At 42.2% G+C, this 17,692-nt stretch overlaps 1 protein-coding gene across 2 annotated transcripts in view; it reads left to right on the top strand.

Annotated features, from left to right (window-relative positions):
• Positions 1-17,692, top strand: part of LOC139409074 (fibroblast growth factor receptor 2-like) — a 116,990-nt gene that overhangs the window by 26,915 nt on the left and 72,383 nt on the right. For both annotated transcript variants that reach the window (XM_071153758.1, XM_071153766.1), the window contains exons 3-5: positions 4,152-4,421; positions 5,001-5,075; positions 16,763-16,932. In XM_071153758.1, coding sequence (XP_071009859.1) covers positions 4,152-4,421; positions 5,001-5,075; positions 16,763-16,932 — 515 coding nt within the window. The remainder of the gene's footprint in view (positions 1-4,151; positions 4,422-5,000; positions 5,076-16,762; positions 16,933-17,692) is intronic.

Raw genomic sequence — 17,692 nt, 5'->3', positions numbered from 1 at the left:
ACAGGAATGGTTGGGAATGCTTCTATACCTGGGGTTGCAGGTAGCCTAGCGGTTAGAGAGGAAAGCCAGCAACCGGAGGGTTTCTGCATTGAATCCTGGGTCCGGCTGGAAAAATCTGGAAGGAAATTAGCTGGCAACCGAAGGGTATCAAGTCCTATATGCCATTTCCTGCCATTGTGCCCTTGAGCAAGGCACTTAACCTCCCACAACAACAGCTCCTCGGGCGCCCAGTGTGTCAGCCCCTGTACATCTCCCAAAAGCTGTATACTGTATGTAATGTGTGTCTTGCGGAGGGGTTGGGTTTAAACGTGGGAACAAAAATGTCAGTTTGTATGCGACTGACCAATAAAGTAATCTTCATCAACTATGCCTGTAAATATTAGTGTACAATTAGCCAAATGTAGACAGTCAGCCAAAAGACACTTTAGACACATACAGAACTGGAGATTTTAATAAATGTTTTCCTTGTTGTTGGGAGTTTATTTTCCCCTTAAATCCTTTTTATCTTTCCCAGCTCAGCCCCTTTCCTGAGAAAGAACACACATGCACAGACATGCACGCACACAAACACAGTGTTTTGCTCATCATTAAACATCCAAAAATCTTGCACCTCTGCCAAGTTTTTATATTTTTTTTATAATAAAAGGGTTTTACTGAGTGTTGAGATCTGTAGACTGAGTTGATCCAGAGAATCCTCTCTCTCTCTCTCTCTCTCTCTCTCTCTCTCTGTGTGTGTGGGGTCACGCCGGTGCTAAATCGTGGCTGCCACTGCAAACAAAACATTGTTTTGTGGGGGGGGGGGTGGAAAGATGTATGCCCCAGAAAGACCCCATCTTCTGCCACCCGCAGGAAGACCCTGCATTTACCCACTCCCCCCAGCTAACTTATTCCTAAGGGAAACACTTGTGTGTAGGTGTTATGTCAGAATGTGTGGGAGAGCCTGGGGGTGACTGGGCCTGGATTCAATATACATTGCAATATGCAATTTACATTGGCATCATATCACTGTCTAAACCATTAGCCTAATGGTTTTCCATGCTCACTCGTAATGCGTTCAGAAAGGTGGATTGTATCCATGCAGCTGTGGCATCACAGAGAGACATGGGAACAGGAATGGGAGTGAAGTTCTAAAGGTTAGTTTGGGTCAGGATCGACAGTCCACAGGAATGGGCAGTACAGGGGGTGGGGGGTTAACAATATGTCATGCATTTCATAAATAAAAAACGAATATAGTTGTAGCCACTGCCAGTCACTACTTTATCTCAGATGCCAACGTACGTCAGGGAATGATGAAGCCTTCAAGAGAGGAATTGCAACGTCTCGTTGCAGCCTAGGACCCATCACTAACATTAGAGTCATTAAAAGGAAAGAGTGATGTTTTTGCTAAAGTTGATAGATGTCTTTGACAATGAAGAAACGGATTACACGGCTTGTAAAAAAATGCAGCGGTTTAATCAAATACCAACCGGAGAGTGGGACAAGCGGCCTGAAGCGGCATAGCTGCTGTAGTACCAACAACGTTACCGGTCAAGCCCAATTGTATGCGTATTTAACTAAACCCATGCCATCTGAGGTAAAGAGTAGGGTGGCAGATATGTGCGGCATTTAATCTTGTTGAGGCCAAATGTTTCGAAATCGTGACCCAACGTTCCATATCCATGAGTTCATCCGACTCTGGGTAAGTAGAAGGGCTGCCTTCATTGCCAAAATCACGTAATGTGGTTGTTATCAGCTGTGTGTGCAGGCAAGTGTCTTATGAGCGCTATGCAGCAGCCAAACGGAGCAGTTGCTATGGCTACACACATGCAGAGCAGGGGACAGACAGACGAGTAGCTGAAGCAGGAAGTTATTCCTTTTTTATGTGTGGAAAAATTAGCACGGGACAGGATGGGAGTGAATTTTGATCAGGATAGGATAGGGAAGTACCCGGGGTTTTATAACTGTTGCAGGATCAGCACAGTACCCGGAAAAATTTGACAAGACGGGACAGGAATTAATTTTCACTCCAGTGTCAACGTATAGGTAGCATCTCAAAAGGCACACTATTTCCTATATAGTGCATCAATTTTGACCAGGGCACATAGTTCCAAAGTAAGGCTCTGGTCCCATATGGCTCTAGTCAAAAGTAATGCACTGCAGTACCAGTCAATTGTTTGGACACCTACTCATTCAAGGGTTTTTCTGTTTACTATTTTCTACATTGTAGAATAATAGTGAAGACATCAAAACTACGAAATAACACCTATGGAATCATGTAGTAACCAAAACGGTGTTAAACAAATCAAAATGTATTTTATATTTGACATTCTTCAAAGTAGCCACCTTTTGCCTTGATGACAGCTTTGCACACTCTTGGCATTCTCTCAACCCGCTTCATGAGGCAGTCACCTGGAATACATTTCAATTAACAGGTGTGCCTTGTTAGAAGTTAATTTGTGGAATTTCTTTCTTCTTAATGCGTCTGAGCCAATCAGTTATCTTGTGACAAGGTAGGGGTGGTATACAGAAGATAGCCCTATTTGTAAAAGACCAAGTCCATATTATGGCAAGAACAGCTCAAATAAGCAAAGTTAAATGACAGTCCATCATTACTTTAAGACAAGAAGGCCAGTCAATCCAGAAATTGTCAAGAACTTTCACAGTGCAGTCGCAAAAACCATCAAGCGCTATGATGAAACTGGCTCTCATGAGGACCGCCACAGTAAAGGAAGACCCAGAGTTACCTCTGCTGCAGAGGATAAGTTCATTAGAATTACCAGCCTCAGAAATTGCAGCCCAAATCAATGCTTCACAGAGTTCAAGTAACAGACACATCTCAACATCAACTGTTCAGAGCAGACTGTGTGAATCAGGCCTTCATGGTCGAATTGCTGTAAAGAAACCACTACTAAAGGACACAAATAATAAGAAGAGACTTGCTTGGGCCAAGAAACATGAGCAATGGACATTAGACCAGTGGAAATCTGCTCTTTGGTCTGATGAGTCCAAATTTGAGATGTTGGGTTCCAACCGCCATGTGAGACGCAGAGTAGGTGAACGGATGATCTCCGCATGTGTGGTTCCACCGTGAAGAATGGAGAAGGAGGTGTGATGGTGCGAGGGTGCTTTGCTGGTGACACTGTCAGTGATTTATTTAGAATTCAAGGCACACTTACCCGGCATGGCTACCATAGCACTCTGCAGCGATACGCCATCCCATCTGGTTTGCGCTTAGTGTCACTATCATTTGTTTTTTAAGACAATGACCCAAAACACACCTCCAGGCTGTGTAAGGGCTATATGACCAAAAAGGAGAGTGATGGAGTGCTGCATTAGATGACCTGGCCTCCACAATCACCTGACCTCAACCCCATTGAGATGGTTGGACCACAGAGCGAAGGAAAATCAGCCAACAAGTGCTCAGCATATATGGGAACTCCTTCAAGACTGTTGGAAAATCATTCCAGGTGAAGCTGGTTGAGAGAATGCCAAGAGTGGGGAAAGCTTTCACCAAGGCAAAAAAATAAATATATTTTGATTTGTTTAACACTTTTTTGGTTACTACATGATTCCATATGTGTTATTTAATAGTTTTGATGTCTTCACTATTATTCTACATTGTAGAAAATAGTAAAAATAAAGAAAACCCCTTGAATGAGTAGGTGTGTCCAAACTTTTGACTGGTACTGTATATATTTTCATTTTGGAGGTATCTGGCTTTCCCTGCTGTTTCACACTGGCTGCCTGGTATTTCTTCTGAAAGGGAGGTCTATCTGTCTATCTGTCTGGGCACAATTATTGGTTGTTATTCTTACAGGCTCCACCTCCACACCACTTTCCACTCTCCACCTTCTGCTTTGGGCCATAACTGCATGCTCTACTCATGAAAGTACAACCCAACACAAGATAATGTTTAGAGTGTGGCTGACTGATGGATCCACAAGGGGTTATTGGGTTGTTGTCCTAATTTATGGTTTTAAGATTAAAGTGTTTGGGCCTCTTCTGTATCGCTCCTCTTGGCATGATGTTGATTTAAGTGCATCCATGGGGTTATATGTTTTTTTTTACACTATTGCTTATTTCTTATTCTCCCACCTTTTCCCCTGAGTTTCCTTCCTCCTTTCTGTGCACAACCCTCCTCACTTTCCTCCTCCCCTTCCTTCGCTCTGCAGAGCCTCCGACCAAATACCAAATCTCTAAGCCCACCGTGTGCTCGGTGCACCCGGGGGAACTGCTGAAGCTCAGCTGCCTTCTGGCCGGGGAGCCCGGGGCCATCACCTGGACTAAGGATGGTTCCACTCTGGGGGCCAACAACCGCACCCTGATAGAACAGGAGGTTCTGCAGATCCGCGACGCCACGCCCAAGGACTCTGGGCTGTACGCGTGCAGCACTGTGGGCCCTCAGGGCAGCGACACGCTCTGCTTCATAGTGAACGTCACAGGTGAGTCAGGGTGCCATGAAGGAGGCAGGACAGAGAGTAACCAGCCAGTCAGCCGGCCAGCTTGTCAGGGCAGGACAAGGGCATGGTGTAGGTCTTACACTATGCTTTTATATTGCTCTGGTATACACATACGCCGTGTCATGAAAAGGACAGTCAGTGTAGGCAGAGTGGATAGTCGCTGAACTGCAATGTGGCTTCAGCTACTTTACCTGTGAGGGTTCGAGTTGCTACATCCCTGTTCTTGGGAGGTGGTGCTGCCTTTGCAATGGTGTAGTTGGGGAATGGCCATGGAAGGGCTGTGGACTGGGTGTTTATTTTTTTGGTTCATGTAGTTCATTTATAGTTATTTAGCTTTTCTTACATAGGTTAGTGACTCATGTAAATGTCAATATTACATCACCTGATCCTCAACACATCAGTGCACGTATGAGCATGTGCTGCAGTGAGCGTGTGTGTACTGTAGTAGTGTGCATGCGTGCGCGTGTGTGTGCCTGCCTAGCAGTGTGAGTGTATATGTTTGGCTGCAGCTGTCCTGAGGGTGCCAGAGATGGCAGTAAGTAACCGTGGTCATCTCTACAGATGCCATCTCGTCTGGGGACGATGAGGACGACACAGAGCGATCGGAGGACGTGGGGGCGGACGGAGAGCAGATAAGTGAGTATGGGCATTGTATTGTGGGGACAGTGTGGGCATCAGAGGCCATGAATATTGTCTTCTGTAGTGGGGGCCTGTGGGCAATATGTGAACTCAGCAAAAAGTTTTGTTTTTTTGGTTGTTTTTACCCTCCTTGTTATATGATAACACTGTTGTGGAACTGAGGGCAAACGCTTGGACTATCGACCATGAGATCAAATGTCATCATGACTAAAGTTACTTTTTAAAATTCTACGGGAAACAGAGAAGACAGTTGTGTTGTATGTATATTACCTACTCTGGTTATTTTATATTATTTAAAATCTCTTGCGAGGTATCAGCTATACCGTTGTGTTCCTCTGTATGTACTGAGTCTGGAAGTCTGTTTGTGCTGTGAATGTATGTTTGTTCTGAGGGTGTTTGTGACCCACATTCAAAAAGACTACAGTTTAGAATTCTATAATAAAATGTAGTATACTGTGGAATACTATACTACATACTGTAGTATCTCTCGATCATGTGTAGTACTTACTATATAATGTTGTAATATAGTACATATTATTGTATTATCCTGAAATAAAACACTGTAGTAAATACTACAGTACTGTCCGCAAAAACACTACAGTCCGCAAAAAATACATTTTTATATAGTAAATACGACTGTATATACTTAGATTTTTTTCACAGGCCTACACACAATATCCTATAATGTCAAATTGGAATAATGTTTTTCAAATTTTTACAAATTGACCCCTTTATTATGGCAAGCCTAAATAAGTTCAGGAGCAGAAATTTGCTTAACAAGCCACAAAACAAGTTGCATGGATTCACTCTTTGTGCAATAATAGTGTTTAACATTACTACCTCATCTCTGTACCGCACACTATACAATCTGTAAGATCCCTTAATCAAGCAGTGAATTTCAAACACAGATTCAACCACAAAGACCAGAAAGGTTTTCCAATACCCCGCGAAGGGCACCTATTTGTAGATGGGTAAAAAAAAAAAAAGCAGATGTTGAATATCCCTTTGAGTATGGTGAAATTATTCATTACACTTTGGATGGTGTATCAATGTATCTTCAGACACCAATGGAGGATCCTGAGGGGAGGACTGCTCATACTAATGGCTGGAAAGGTGCCAATGGAATGGCATCAAACCATGTGTTTGGGGTATTTGACACCATTCCAGAAATTCTGCTCTAGCCATTACCACTAGCCCATCCTCCCCAATTAAGGTTACACCAACACTCAGGGATTTCACCATGAGGCCAATGGTGACTTTAAATACAGTGGGGCAAAAAAGTGTTTAGTCAGCCACCAATTGTGCAAGTTCTCCCACTTAAAAAGATGAGAGAGGCCTGTAATTGTCATCATAGGTACACTTAAACTATGACAGACAAAATTAGGAAAAAAAATCCAGAAAATCACATTGTAGGATTTTTTATGAATTTATTTGCAAATTCTACTTGAAAAGCTATGACAAGACCTGAAAATGGTTGTCTAGCCATGATCAACAACAAATTTGACAGAGTTCAAACATTTTGGAAGTATAATGGGCAATTGTTGCACAATCCAGGTTTGGAAAGCTCTTAGAGACTTACCCGGAAAGACTCAACACTGTAATCACTGCCAAGGTGCTTCTACAACGTATTGACTAAGGGGTGTGAATACTTATGTAAATTAAATGTTAGTGTATTTAATTTTTCTAAAAATTCGCAAACATTTCTAAAAACATGTTTTCACTTTGTATTGTGTGTAGATGGGCGAGATTTTTTTGTTGTTGACTTAACCCATTCCGCAAAATGTGGAATAAGTCAAGGGGTATGAATGCTTTCTGAAGGCACTGTACCTACAGGTTATGGAAAATGTGTGTTATTTTCCGTATTTCTCCAGTACGTTTCCTAAAGGAAAAAGCCTCCACATCTATTTTAAAGATAATATAAGAAAGACCGTATAGTAAGTACTACATTAATGTCCGCAAAAACACTACAGTAAATACTACAGTATAGTACAGTCTGCAAAAACACCAGTAAGTACTAAAGTATACTACAATCTGAAAAAACACTACCTGAATTACTATAGTATATACTAGAGTTTTCTTTTACTACAGTATTTATACTATAGTTAACTGTAAATACTACAGTATACTTTTTTTTCTTCATTATTTTATTTTACTAAGCAAGTCAGTTAAGAACAAATTCTTATTTACAATGACGGCCTACACCGGACAAACCCGGATGACGCTGGGCTAATTGTGTGCCGCACAATGGGACTCCCAGTCACTGTAGTGACGCCTCTAGCACTGAGATGCAGTGCCTTAGGTTGCTGCGCCACTCAGAAGCTACATTATACTACAGTAAAAACTACAGTCAGCAAAACACTGCAGTTATTACTATTGTATTTATACCATCGTATACTATTGTATTTTTTTAATGTCGGGAGCACCTGGGGTAGTCAGGCCATATCTCTATCAGACCTTCTAGGCACTCTAGGGAAGAAGAATTTCTAGCATTCCTGCTGTAGCCGGAATCTCTCAGGTTGTCAGGCCCGAAGGAGCCAGTCAGCTGGACTCATCCATTATGTAAACTCTCATCTGGACTGGGTTAGGGACCTGATGGGGGATGGGCTTTGTGTAGTGTGTGTGTGAGAGTGTATAGTGCATTCAGAAAGTATTCTGACCCCTTCACTTTTTCCACATTTTGTTGTTATGTTGATCAACCTTGAGATGTTTCTACAACTTGATTGGAGTCCATCTGTGGTAAATTTAATTGATTCGACATGATTTGGAAAGGCACACACCTGTCTATATAAGGTCCCGCAGTTGACAGTGCCTATCAGAGCAAAAACCAAGCCATGCAGTTGAAGGAATTGTCTGTACAGCTCCGATACAGGATTGTGTCGAGGCACAGATCTGGGGAAGGGTACAAAAAATGTCTGCAGCATTGAAGGTCCCCAAGATTCGGATTCGAACTTGCAACCTTTCGGTTACTAGTCCAACGCTCTAACCACTAGGCTACCCTGCTGCCAAATACAGCTGTGCCAAGATTGTAGCATCATACCCAAAAAGACTAGAGGCTGATGTCGCTGCCAAGGGTGCGTCAAAACAGTACTGAGTAAACGGTCTGAATACTTATGTAAATGTGATATTTCCGTTTAAAAAATATATATATATTTGCATTTAAAAAAAATAATAATAATATTTGCTTTGTCATTATGGGGTATTGTTTGTAGATTGATGAGGGGAAAAATCAATTTTATTAATTTGGCTGTAACGTAACAAAATGTGGAAAAAGGGAAGGTTTCTGAATACTTTTCGAGTGCAATGAATGTGTGTGTGTGTCACAGGGCTGAAGTGAAGATGAGAGCTTCCACATCTTCTTAAAATTTTCCACAGGCATCCTGCCTGGGCGGCTGAACCCCCCTTTAGGGCCGACTGTAATTACCTGAAATCCATTTAATACGATGGATAGGAACTCTGCAAGGAGAGGAAAATGGAGAGGAAGAATCTATAATTCTGGTGGTAATAAGCTGTTTGAAAACAAAGTAACAGCTGTTTTGGCAGCTCTGTCCAATTTTCTCCTGCTGTTTTTTCTATGATTTCAAAACCCGGAATATAAAAAAGAAAGAAAGAGGGAAGAGTGGGGGAAAATGAAAAGGGAAAAAAAGGGGAAGGTTGGAGCCTTTAACTACAGCGTTCTGGTTTGGATCAGCACCAGCACTTCTCTGTGTACGCTGTGGAGCTCTGTTCCCTGGCCCACTTCTGGAGGGGGGATGTGGAGGTATGGGAGGGTGAAAAAGGAAGGACATAGGGGGGTGGGGATTAGGTTTTAGTGTCTGCCTCAGCTTCTACTCTGAACACTTTTATTCCACTTTCTAAAAAAGACATTGAACAACAACACAACACAATCACAACCCGGCCCCCCCAAAATACAAGGAGAAAAAGTTACGAGCTAAGTTGTACCCACTGCCCAGCATCAGGAGGTTGGGTGTGATTGGAGGAAACAAACAAGGCCCAGCGGAAGGATCATGTTGAAGGCTTTGTTTTTCGGGGGAGCATTGACGTCAGTACAAGATCAGAGTGGATGTGGGGTTCCAGTCCCGTTGGTTCTGTTGTTCTCTGGTCTGTTAAGGAGATCAACCTTAATTGCTCCCATTTGTTTTCGTTTGACACATCTGTAGGGTACGTAGACCGGGCAGTTGATGTAGAATTACTGGATATGATGCCTCAATTTTATAAAATCTAATATAATTTGCTGTTTTGTTATGTTTGACCTATGTACTATATATATGTAGCTCTAGTATTGTACTACTAAATTAATGTCTACAGTATTGTGCAAATGTGTGGATTTCATGCCCTCGTGTTACAACTTTAAGCAATTAGTACTATGATTTGCCACTTATGGTTGTGCCTCACTTCTCATTTTGAATATACAGTACGTTCTTGTTCTAGAATAACATGGGCTTACCCCAGAATGCCACAGAGTAAACAGTGAGATGAGCTGTCCGGATCCAGAGGGCTTAAGGGTCATAGTTCACCCGAGAGAGACGAGCTCCCGACGGGGGCATACACCACCTTAATCTGTCTGTATGGCGGAGTGTTGAAAAAGAGAAGAAGATAGAGAGGGAAAGATGATGAAAGTGAGAGAATACTGAATGTCTGTACAGAAAATATGAGTTGAAAGATAGAGATTATGGGAAGAAATGGAAAGAGGAGGTGGAGATAGTGAGAGTGAAGGAAAGGGGCTGAAGAGAAGCTAACTAGCCTAATTATAGTGTGTTAGTTCATCCCGGAAGGAAGAGCATGGTTTACTTCTGTATCAAAGTATGTGTACTGCTCAGTTTGCATGCCAGAGAAAATTATGGGAGGTGACTGACTCCGATAGTATTCTGATTGCACTGGTGGGCGGGAAAGGGAGAGAGGAGTGGGAAGAGAGAGAGGGGTGGAAAGGGAAGCACAGAGGCCCAAGAACAAGAAGGCTAAACTCCTGTCCATTCCCTCAGTGGTCAATCTGATTGAAGCAAGGTCAGGAGTGTCTCAAAGCCAGTGTAACCCTGGAGTGTTCCCCATGTTCTCCCTGCTCCTGTCGAAGAGATATAGGAAGTGATGGTGGGGTGGCCATTGGTTGTCTTGTTGTTTTGCTCCAAGTTTCTCTTCCTCAGTGAGTTCATCTGCTTATGCAATCACTCTCCCAGGTGCAGAGAGAAAAAGAGAGAAACTGAGTCGTTTTAAGAGAGAGAGCGTGAGAGGGAGATAAAGAGAAGGGTCTTTAGTGAACTACAGCTGACTGAGAGACCGAGGGGCGGGGGGGGGGGGGGGGGGGGGGGGGGGAAGAAAGGGAGGGAGGGGTGGAGAGCTATGGGGTTAATGAGCTCCAGTTATGTAGGCCAAACAGAAGAGTGGTGTTCTTAATTTTCTATATGTGATCGACCGGCTCAATTCGGTCTTACGTAGCAAAATTTGAAATAGTGTTTTTTAAATTGGATAAAAGCATAGACACAGCTACAAACTGGTATATCATACACTACAGTTGAGGAACAATGGGAAAGTAATTATGCTTTGAAAGTTGATAAACTTGTAAAATCACCTTTGAGAAAATGACCCTCCAATGTTTTTGTACAGATACTGCTCTTCTTTGTCTACACCCATTCAGCCTCGTTCACACCCTCTTAAGCTTTAGTCCCACCCATCTCTTTAAGGACTCACGTGAGGCTATGTAGTAAACAACCAAAGGTTTAAAGACTAAAGGCTGGTTTACTACGGTGTGTTCGTAAATTTAATCTGGAGTGCCAGAGGGTTTTCTGGGCGTTCGAGTGTTGTCAGATTTTCCGTTCGTAAATTCAGAGTGTTTCGCTCTTGGCGCGTTTGGAGTGCACACTGGACGCTCTGGCCGAGGAGTAGGGTTGATTAGAGCGTTCTGACCTAACATCAGCAGTCAAGCACCCAGGCTAACTGGCTAATGTTGGCTAGCTTGCTAGCTACTTCCAGACACAATTGATAGAACAGCTCACTCTGACCATTTTACTTGCCCCAGCAGAGGTGGTTAGGCTGTTTTTATGTCATCCAGAGTGTTGGTGACTGCAACTGTGCTGCTGGCAACAATTTAATTAAGCTTTTTTGCCAATGCTTACTGACACCGGCCATATTCAACGGGTGTTGAGTGTTCGTAAATTTGTCAGTTATTCTGCGCTCTGGCACACTCAAACGAGAGTGCTCTGAAAGCGACAGTTTTTGCAGTGACATCATTAACATTCTACTGAAATGGTTACTTGCATAGTGCTGTCTTTTGTTTAGACATGTAGCTAGCTAGCTAAACAATGAACCATAATCCCAACTCATAACTTTACTACTGTGCTTGTTGTATCTGCAGGTAGCTAACCAAGCAGGTTCAATGTTAGCTAGCTAACATTAGGCAATAACTAGCAATGCAAATGGCTCTGAGATACGAATAATATTACTACACAGATCATACATGTAACGTTAGCTAGCGAGCCAGCCAGATAATGTTAGCTTGCTAGCTAACAGAACACTTGAAATGAAAATGACTTTCTGACAAAATTAGAAACGTGTAATATCTGAAAATGTTGCTAGCTAGACTCTCTTAACTGTATACATGGATGGACGCATCTCTCTCTCTCTGTCACAGATGCCATGGTTGCCCTTAGTTTGAAGATGTAATCCGGAGACAGGTGTTTTATACAACAACCTTCTGTGTGTTCTCTTTTCGACTCTGTCTGCATATTTGCATATTTGAATTTTCTTTATCTCCTTAGCTATCATACTCTAATTCCACTGATTTTAAAACTCGGTCCTTCAGAAAGTGGAGAGTAACACTTATGCAGTTCTACTACGTGATATCTATTAAAAAAAAAGCTGCATTAGAAAGGATTACCTACATATACTGACCCACTCATGTTATAGACAGAAGTGTGTTACATGGCAGACCAATCCAAACTTATCTCTCGGCATGTCCGGCCCACTCATTGTCTCAGCCAATCATGGCTGGCGGGAAGGTAGCTGACGTTTTCCATGGCTTAATCAACTAGGCTCATAATTTAACAATTGTATAAGTTGTATAAGTTACAGATGGCTTACAAGTTTGTTATTAAGGCACATAAATGTTCACATGTTCCAGGAGGCATTTCTGGCCAAAAACACATTTTATGTTCAAATTGCTCTCCTGTGAAGTTGTGACGCGCTACAAAAGCCTAGTTTCCTGAAACGAGTCACATATGTCCCAATGGGGGTGTCTTTGAATGATGGACCGTGATCAGTGTGTAGGTAACTTACCCTCTACAAACCAAACATTGCTCACTCACAACAAACATGACATTTTTTTTCCCTTCCTGAACATAATGATTATTTACGGGTGATAAATATTCCTTCTCCCCAACATACATATCTTCTCCGATGATAGGAGGATGAAAATTGTAATTTGAGCAGGGTTGGGCTCATTTCAGAAATGTTGAATTGACTCCCATTCAATTCAAGAGTTAAAATTAGAATTGAATTGGCCGACATGATGTAGAATTTGAGTTTGAGGGACAGGAAGAAAAATGTGATTCAATGCAATTAAAATAAATTCCACTCAGTCTTAGAACATTAGAGTTTTATTGAATCTGACAGTTCACACTTCCAGATACCAAATAATATATCACTTTTCTCTGGAAACAATGTTCAAATACTCTATTAACCTCAGTGCTTAGAATAGCCAATTATATTTCCATCAACCATTTAATTTGTTTTGCTTTTAAATCAAATCAAATCAAATCAAATTTATTTATATAGCCCTTCGTAAATCAGCTGATATCTCAAAGTGCTGTACAGAAACCCAGCCTAAAACCCCAAACAGCAAGCAATGCAGGTGTAGAAGCACGGTGGCTAGGAAAAACTCCCTAGAAAGGCCAAAACCTAGGAAGAAACCTAGAGAGGAACCAGGCTATTTGGGGTGGCCAGTCCTCTTCTGGCTGTGCCGGGTGGAGATTATAACAGAACATGGCCAAGATGTTCAAATGTTCATAAATGACCAGCATGGTCGAATAATAATAAGGCAGAACAGTTGAAACTGGAGCAGCAGCACGGTCAGGTGGACTGAGGACAGCAAGGAGTCATCATGTCAGGTAGTCCTGGGGCATGGTCCTAGGGCTCAGGTCAGTTGAAACTGGAGCAGCAGCACGGCCAGGTGGACTGGGGACAGCAAGGAGTCATCATGTCAGGTAGTCCTGGGGCATGGTCCTAGGGCTCAGGTCCTCCGAGAGAGAGAAAGAAAGGGAGAAGGAGAGAATTAGAGAACGCACACTTAGATTCATACAGGACACCGAATAGGACAGGAGAAGTACTCCAGATATAACAAACTGACCCTAGCCTCCCGACACATAAACTACTGCAACATAAATACTGGAGGCTGAGACAGGAGGGGTTTAGTGACAAAAATTTTAGTCACACACCTATTTTTCAGTGGCAATTGATGAGACTATAACTGACTAAATAGACCAGAAAAAAATATAACGAAACAAAAAATATTTTTCATTTCAGTTGACTAAAACGAGACGAGACAAAATTATCTCTGTGACTAAAATATGACTATTAAGTGTACTGGACATGAGTTTTTGGAGAGATGAAGAGCTTTCGGTGATAAGCACAATATTAGCAGCACAGTTCTGTTCAGAAGTGGGAAGGACGCCTCACACCTGGCACAGCCTACATTAAATAGCCATCATTAGCACATTAGAGACTGCTGCCTATATACATAGACTTGAAATCACTGGCCACTTTAATAAATCGAACACTAGTCACTTTAATAATGTTGACATATTTTGCATTACTCATCTCATATGTATATACTGTATTATATTCTACTGTATATTAGTCTATGCCGCTCTGACATTGCTCGTCCATATATTTATATATTCTTAATTCCATTCCTTTACTTAGATTTGTGTGTATTGGGTATATGTTGTGAAATGGTTAGATATTACTGCACTGTCGGAGCTAGAAACACACGCATTTCGCTACACCTGCAATAACATCTGCTAAACACATGTATGTGACCAATCAAATTGGATTTGATTTTATCAGCTGTTGAGCTGCTGGAGACAAGTGATGAGTGTGGGCAGACAAGCTCCGCTCCGGCTCCGCTTCCGATTATACACATCGCGCAGGCTACTTTCTTGCTTCACCTTAGCTAACCATCAGCTTTCTAGTCAGCTACCCTTTGCCTGGTTAAGAAACACAAGCTGCTTTATGAAATAAAAACAATAGCAGCATTGAGATTAATAGTAAAACAACAGTCAAGCTATTTCTCTCCAATGAGTAGTCTATAGGAAAGTATGTTTTTTAATTTGTAGTCTTGCCCAACCCTCCCACTTTTCCTCAGAGAAAACAGCTTGATTCTAGCCCTTAGGCTACCGTTCAAAAGACATGACCCATAATACTAGCGCTATGTTTTTTTCTGTCTATCGTGCATTGGCGGGCCGCATTTTACGTTCACAAAGCATATCGCGGGCCGTTCTAAACTAGGCTACTTTCGGACTGGACCATTAACCATTTGTTTAGGCTACACCTTGTTCAGTCATGCTATCTTATTAACTCGCCATAGCTAACAACCTGGGGTGCGTTCAGCAGGTGGCAATGTTTTGGATTGTTCAGATATGCAAATAACTGCCAATCTCACGGTAATTACCCGTTAATTAACAAACACATTTAGCTTCTATTGGCTTCCATGCGTAGCCTACAAGCCACTGATGCAGACCGATGGAACATCTACATTTTAAAACGTCTAATAAATCCATGTAATACAGCATGTAGTCATTTTCAGAAGAACAGAATAGCATGCTCTGAGTTGTCGTTATGTTAGGCCCTGATCTGGCTGTGCTTTATGGCTGTGGGATACACTAGTTCATTTAGCAGACAAGATTTGATTAGAATTAAATGGCATGATTTTATATTATGAAGATTACAATTGAACATAGCTGAATAAAATAGAAAGGATATTTTCTCCAAACAATTTGGGGGGGGGGGGTTCGCACATACAGTTATTCTGTGTTGATAGGCTAACAAAGAAACTGGTACTCCTATATGCTTAATTTAGAGTTATTTATGTAACTTTAGTTGTGATACAAACTCTGGGCTATATGTTTAGATTTAGCTTTTAATATCCCATTTTTTTTACCCATTTTTTTTTACCCATTTTTTTCTCCTCAATTGGTAGTTACAGCCTTTTTCTGTTGTGCCCTAGGGCCAAATATAATAATTATTATTCCCTTATCCCAGCTGGGCGCTTCAAAGCACCTCTGCCTTTCAATGGCTCTCTGTCACGTGATCGGGTCTTTCTCACAGGCTATAAGTGAACACGGAAAATCGGGGACAACTGCGCAAGTTGTTATCCAATTCTGATATTGAAGATATTGGAAGAACTGTACACATTTACTTTTCATCAGCCAACAAGATGAGTAGACCTAACGAACAGCAAAAGCATTATCCTATGTCAATCTACTATCTCCCATGGTACAAAAGTTGACCTTTTCTATTCTGTGCAAGAAATAAATATTTCTAACATAGTTTGGGTGTAAAATATAAAACTCAAATATCACATTTACATAAGTATTCAGACCTTTTATGCAATTCTTTGTTGAAGCACCTTTGGCAGCGATTACAGCCTCGAGTCTTCTTGGGTTTGAAGCTACAAGCATGGCATACCTGTATTTGGGGAGTTTCTCCCATTGTAATCTGCAGATCCTCTCAAGCTCTGTCAGGTTGGATGGGGAGTGTCTCTGCACAGCTATTTTCAGGTCTCTCCAGAGATGTTCGATCGAGTTCAAGTCCGGGCTATGGCTGGACCACTCTAGGATATTCAGAGATTTGTCCCGAAGCCGCTCCTGCGTTGTCTTGGCTGTGTGCTTAGGGTCGTTGTTCTTTTGGAAGATGAACCTTCACCCCAGTCTGAGGTCCTGAGCACTCTGGAGCCGGTTTTCATCAAGAAACTCTCTGTACTTTGCTCTGTTCATCTTTCCCTCAATCCTGACTCGTCTCCCAGGCCCAGCCGCTGAAAAACATCCCCACAGCATGATGCTGCCACCACCATGCTTCACTGTAGGGATGTTGCCAGGTTTCCTCCAGGCGTAACGCTCGGAATTCAGGCCAAAGAGCTCAATCTTAGTTTCATCAGACCAGAGAATGTTGTTTTTCATGGTGAGTGTCTTTGGGTGCCTTTTGGCAAACTCCAAGCGGGCTGTCATGTGCCTTTTACTGAGGAGTGGCTTCCGTCTGGCCACTACAATCAAGGTCTGATTGGTGGAGTGCTGCAGAGATTGTTGTCCTTCTGGAAGGTTCTTCCTTTCTCCACAGAGGAACTCTAGAGCTCTATTAGAGTGACGATTGGGTTCTTGGTCACCTCTCTGACCAAAGCCCTTCTCCTCTGATTGCTCAGTTTGGCCGGGCGGTCAGCTCTAGGAAGAGTCTTGGTGGTTCCAAACTTCTTCCATTTAAGAATGATGGAGGCCACTGTGTTCTTGGGGACAAATATCAGTAAAGTTTTATTTTACAATCCGGTTTTAAGCTGCTATTTACATGGTAATAACTAATTCACTATGTGGTAACAATGGATACTTACCAAATATAATATGTTACATGTTCCTGTTTTGCTATAATTCGGTTATTGGGTTTAGAATGGACAGAATATGACTTGATTGGTCGTGTCTTTTCTTTAGGGGCGCCCTATTGGACGATGTTGGAGAAGATGGAGAAGAGGCTGCACGCGGTGCCTGCTGCCAACACAGTCAAGTTCCGCTGTGCTGCCGGGGGCAACCCACGTCCTAAGATGCGCTGGCTGAAGAACAGCCGACCATTCCGACAGGAGGACCGCATGGGCGGGTATAAGGTACGTGAGAACCCTGCGTTGCACCATGCACGGAGTTTCTCACGACTAGTGTCTTGGAATGAGTCTATGTTGTTAAATGTTTCAATTCGAGTTTACATTTCAATCAATCAAATTTTATTTGTCACTTACACGTGTTCAGCAGATGTTATTGCGGGTGTAGCGAAATGCTTGTGAACTGTTGTTTAGAAAGGATTTACTCTTCCAATGCTATTTTCTGCTTCTTGATCTTGATGCAGACTGTTGCCCTTCCCGTTTGGCTCTTAAAATCCGCTAATCACATTTCTCTGTCACCCAACCCCTCTACACCATCACTGGAGACAGAGAAGAGGAGGGCAGGGTTGCTGGTGTGAAATTGGACTCAGACATCCGTGTGTGTGCTCTCGATGGGACATTTTACTCACTCTCTCTCCCCCAGCTTTAAATGTCTCTCAACTCCCACAATTAGAAAACCCAAACATACAGTAAAACTTTAGGTCACATAGACAGTAAGCAAGTAGAAAGTGACACAAATTAAGAGAACAACAATTGGTACAATCAGGGTTCATGTTAGAGTTCCAAAATGTGCATTTTCAGAATGCAGATCTTCAAGAAATCTCAGTTTCCCGTGTTTTATATAAAGTCAAGTGTTTTCTTCTTCAATAGAGTGAGCAGGGGCATGCAACTATAGTGCAACACATTCGGTAGAAAATAGCTTCATTTTCATCAGATGACAACAGAAGTGTAACTCGCGGCCTTCATATTTATCATAGAAAGAATGTAG

Source organism: Oncorhynchus clarkii, chromosome 1, assembly GCF_045791955.1.
Source record: "Oncorhynchus clarkii lewisi isolate Uvic-CL-2024 chromosome 1, UVic_Ocla_1.0, whole genome shotgun sequence".
In the NCBI taxonomy this organism is placed as follows: Eukaryota; Metazoa; Chordata; class Actinopteri; order Salmoniformes; family Salmonidae; genus Oncorhynchus; species Oncorhynchus clarkii.
This window is presented reverse-complemented; position numbering and strand designations above follow the sequence as displayed.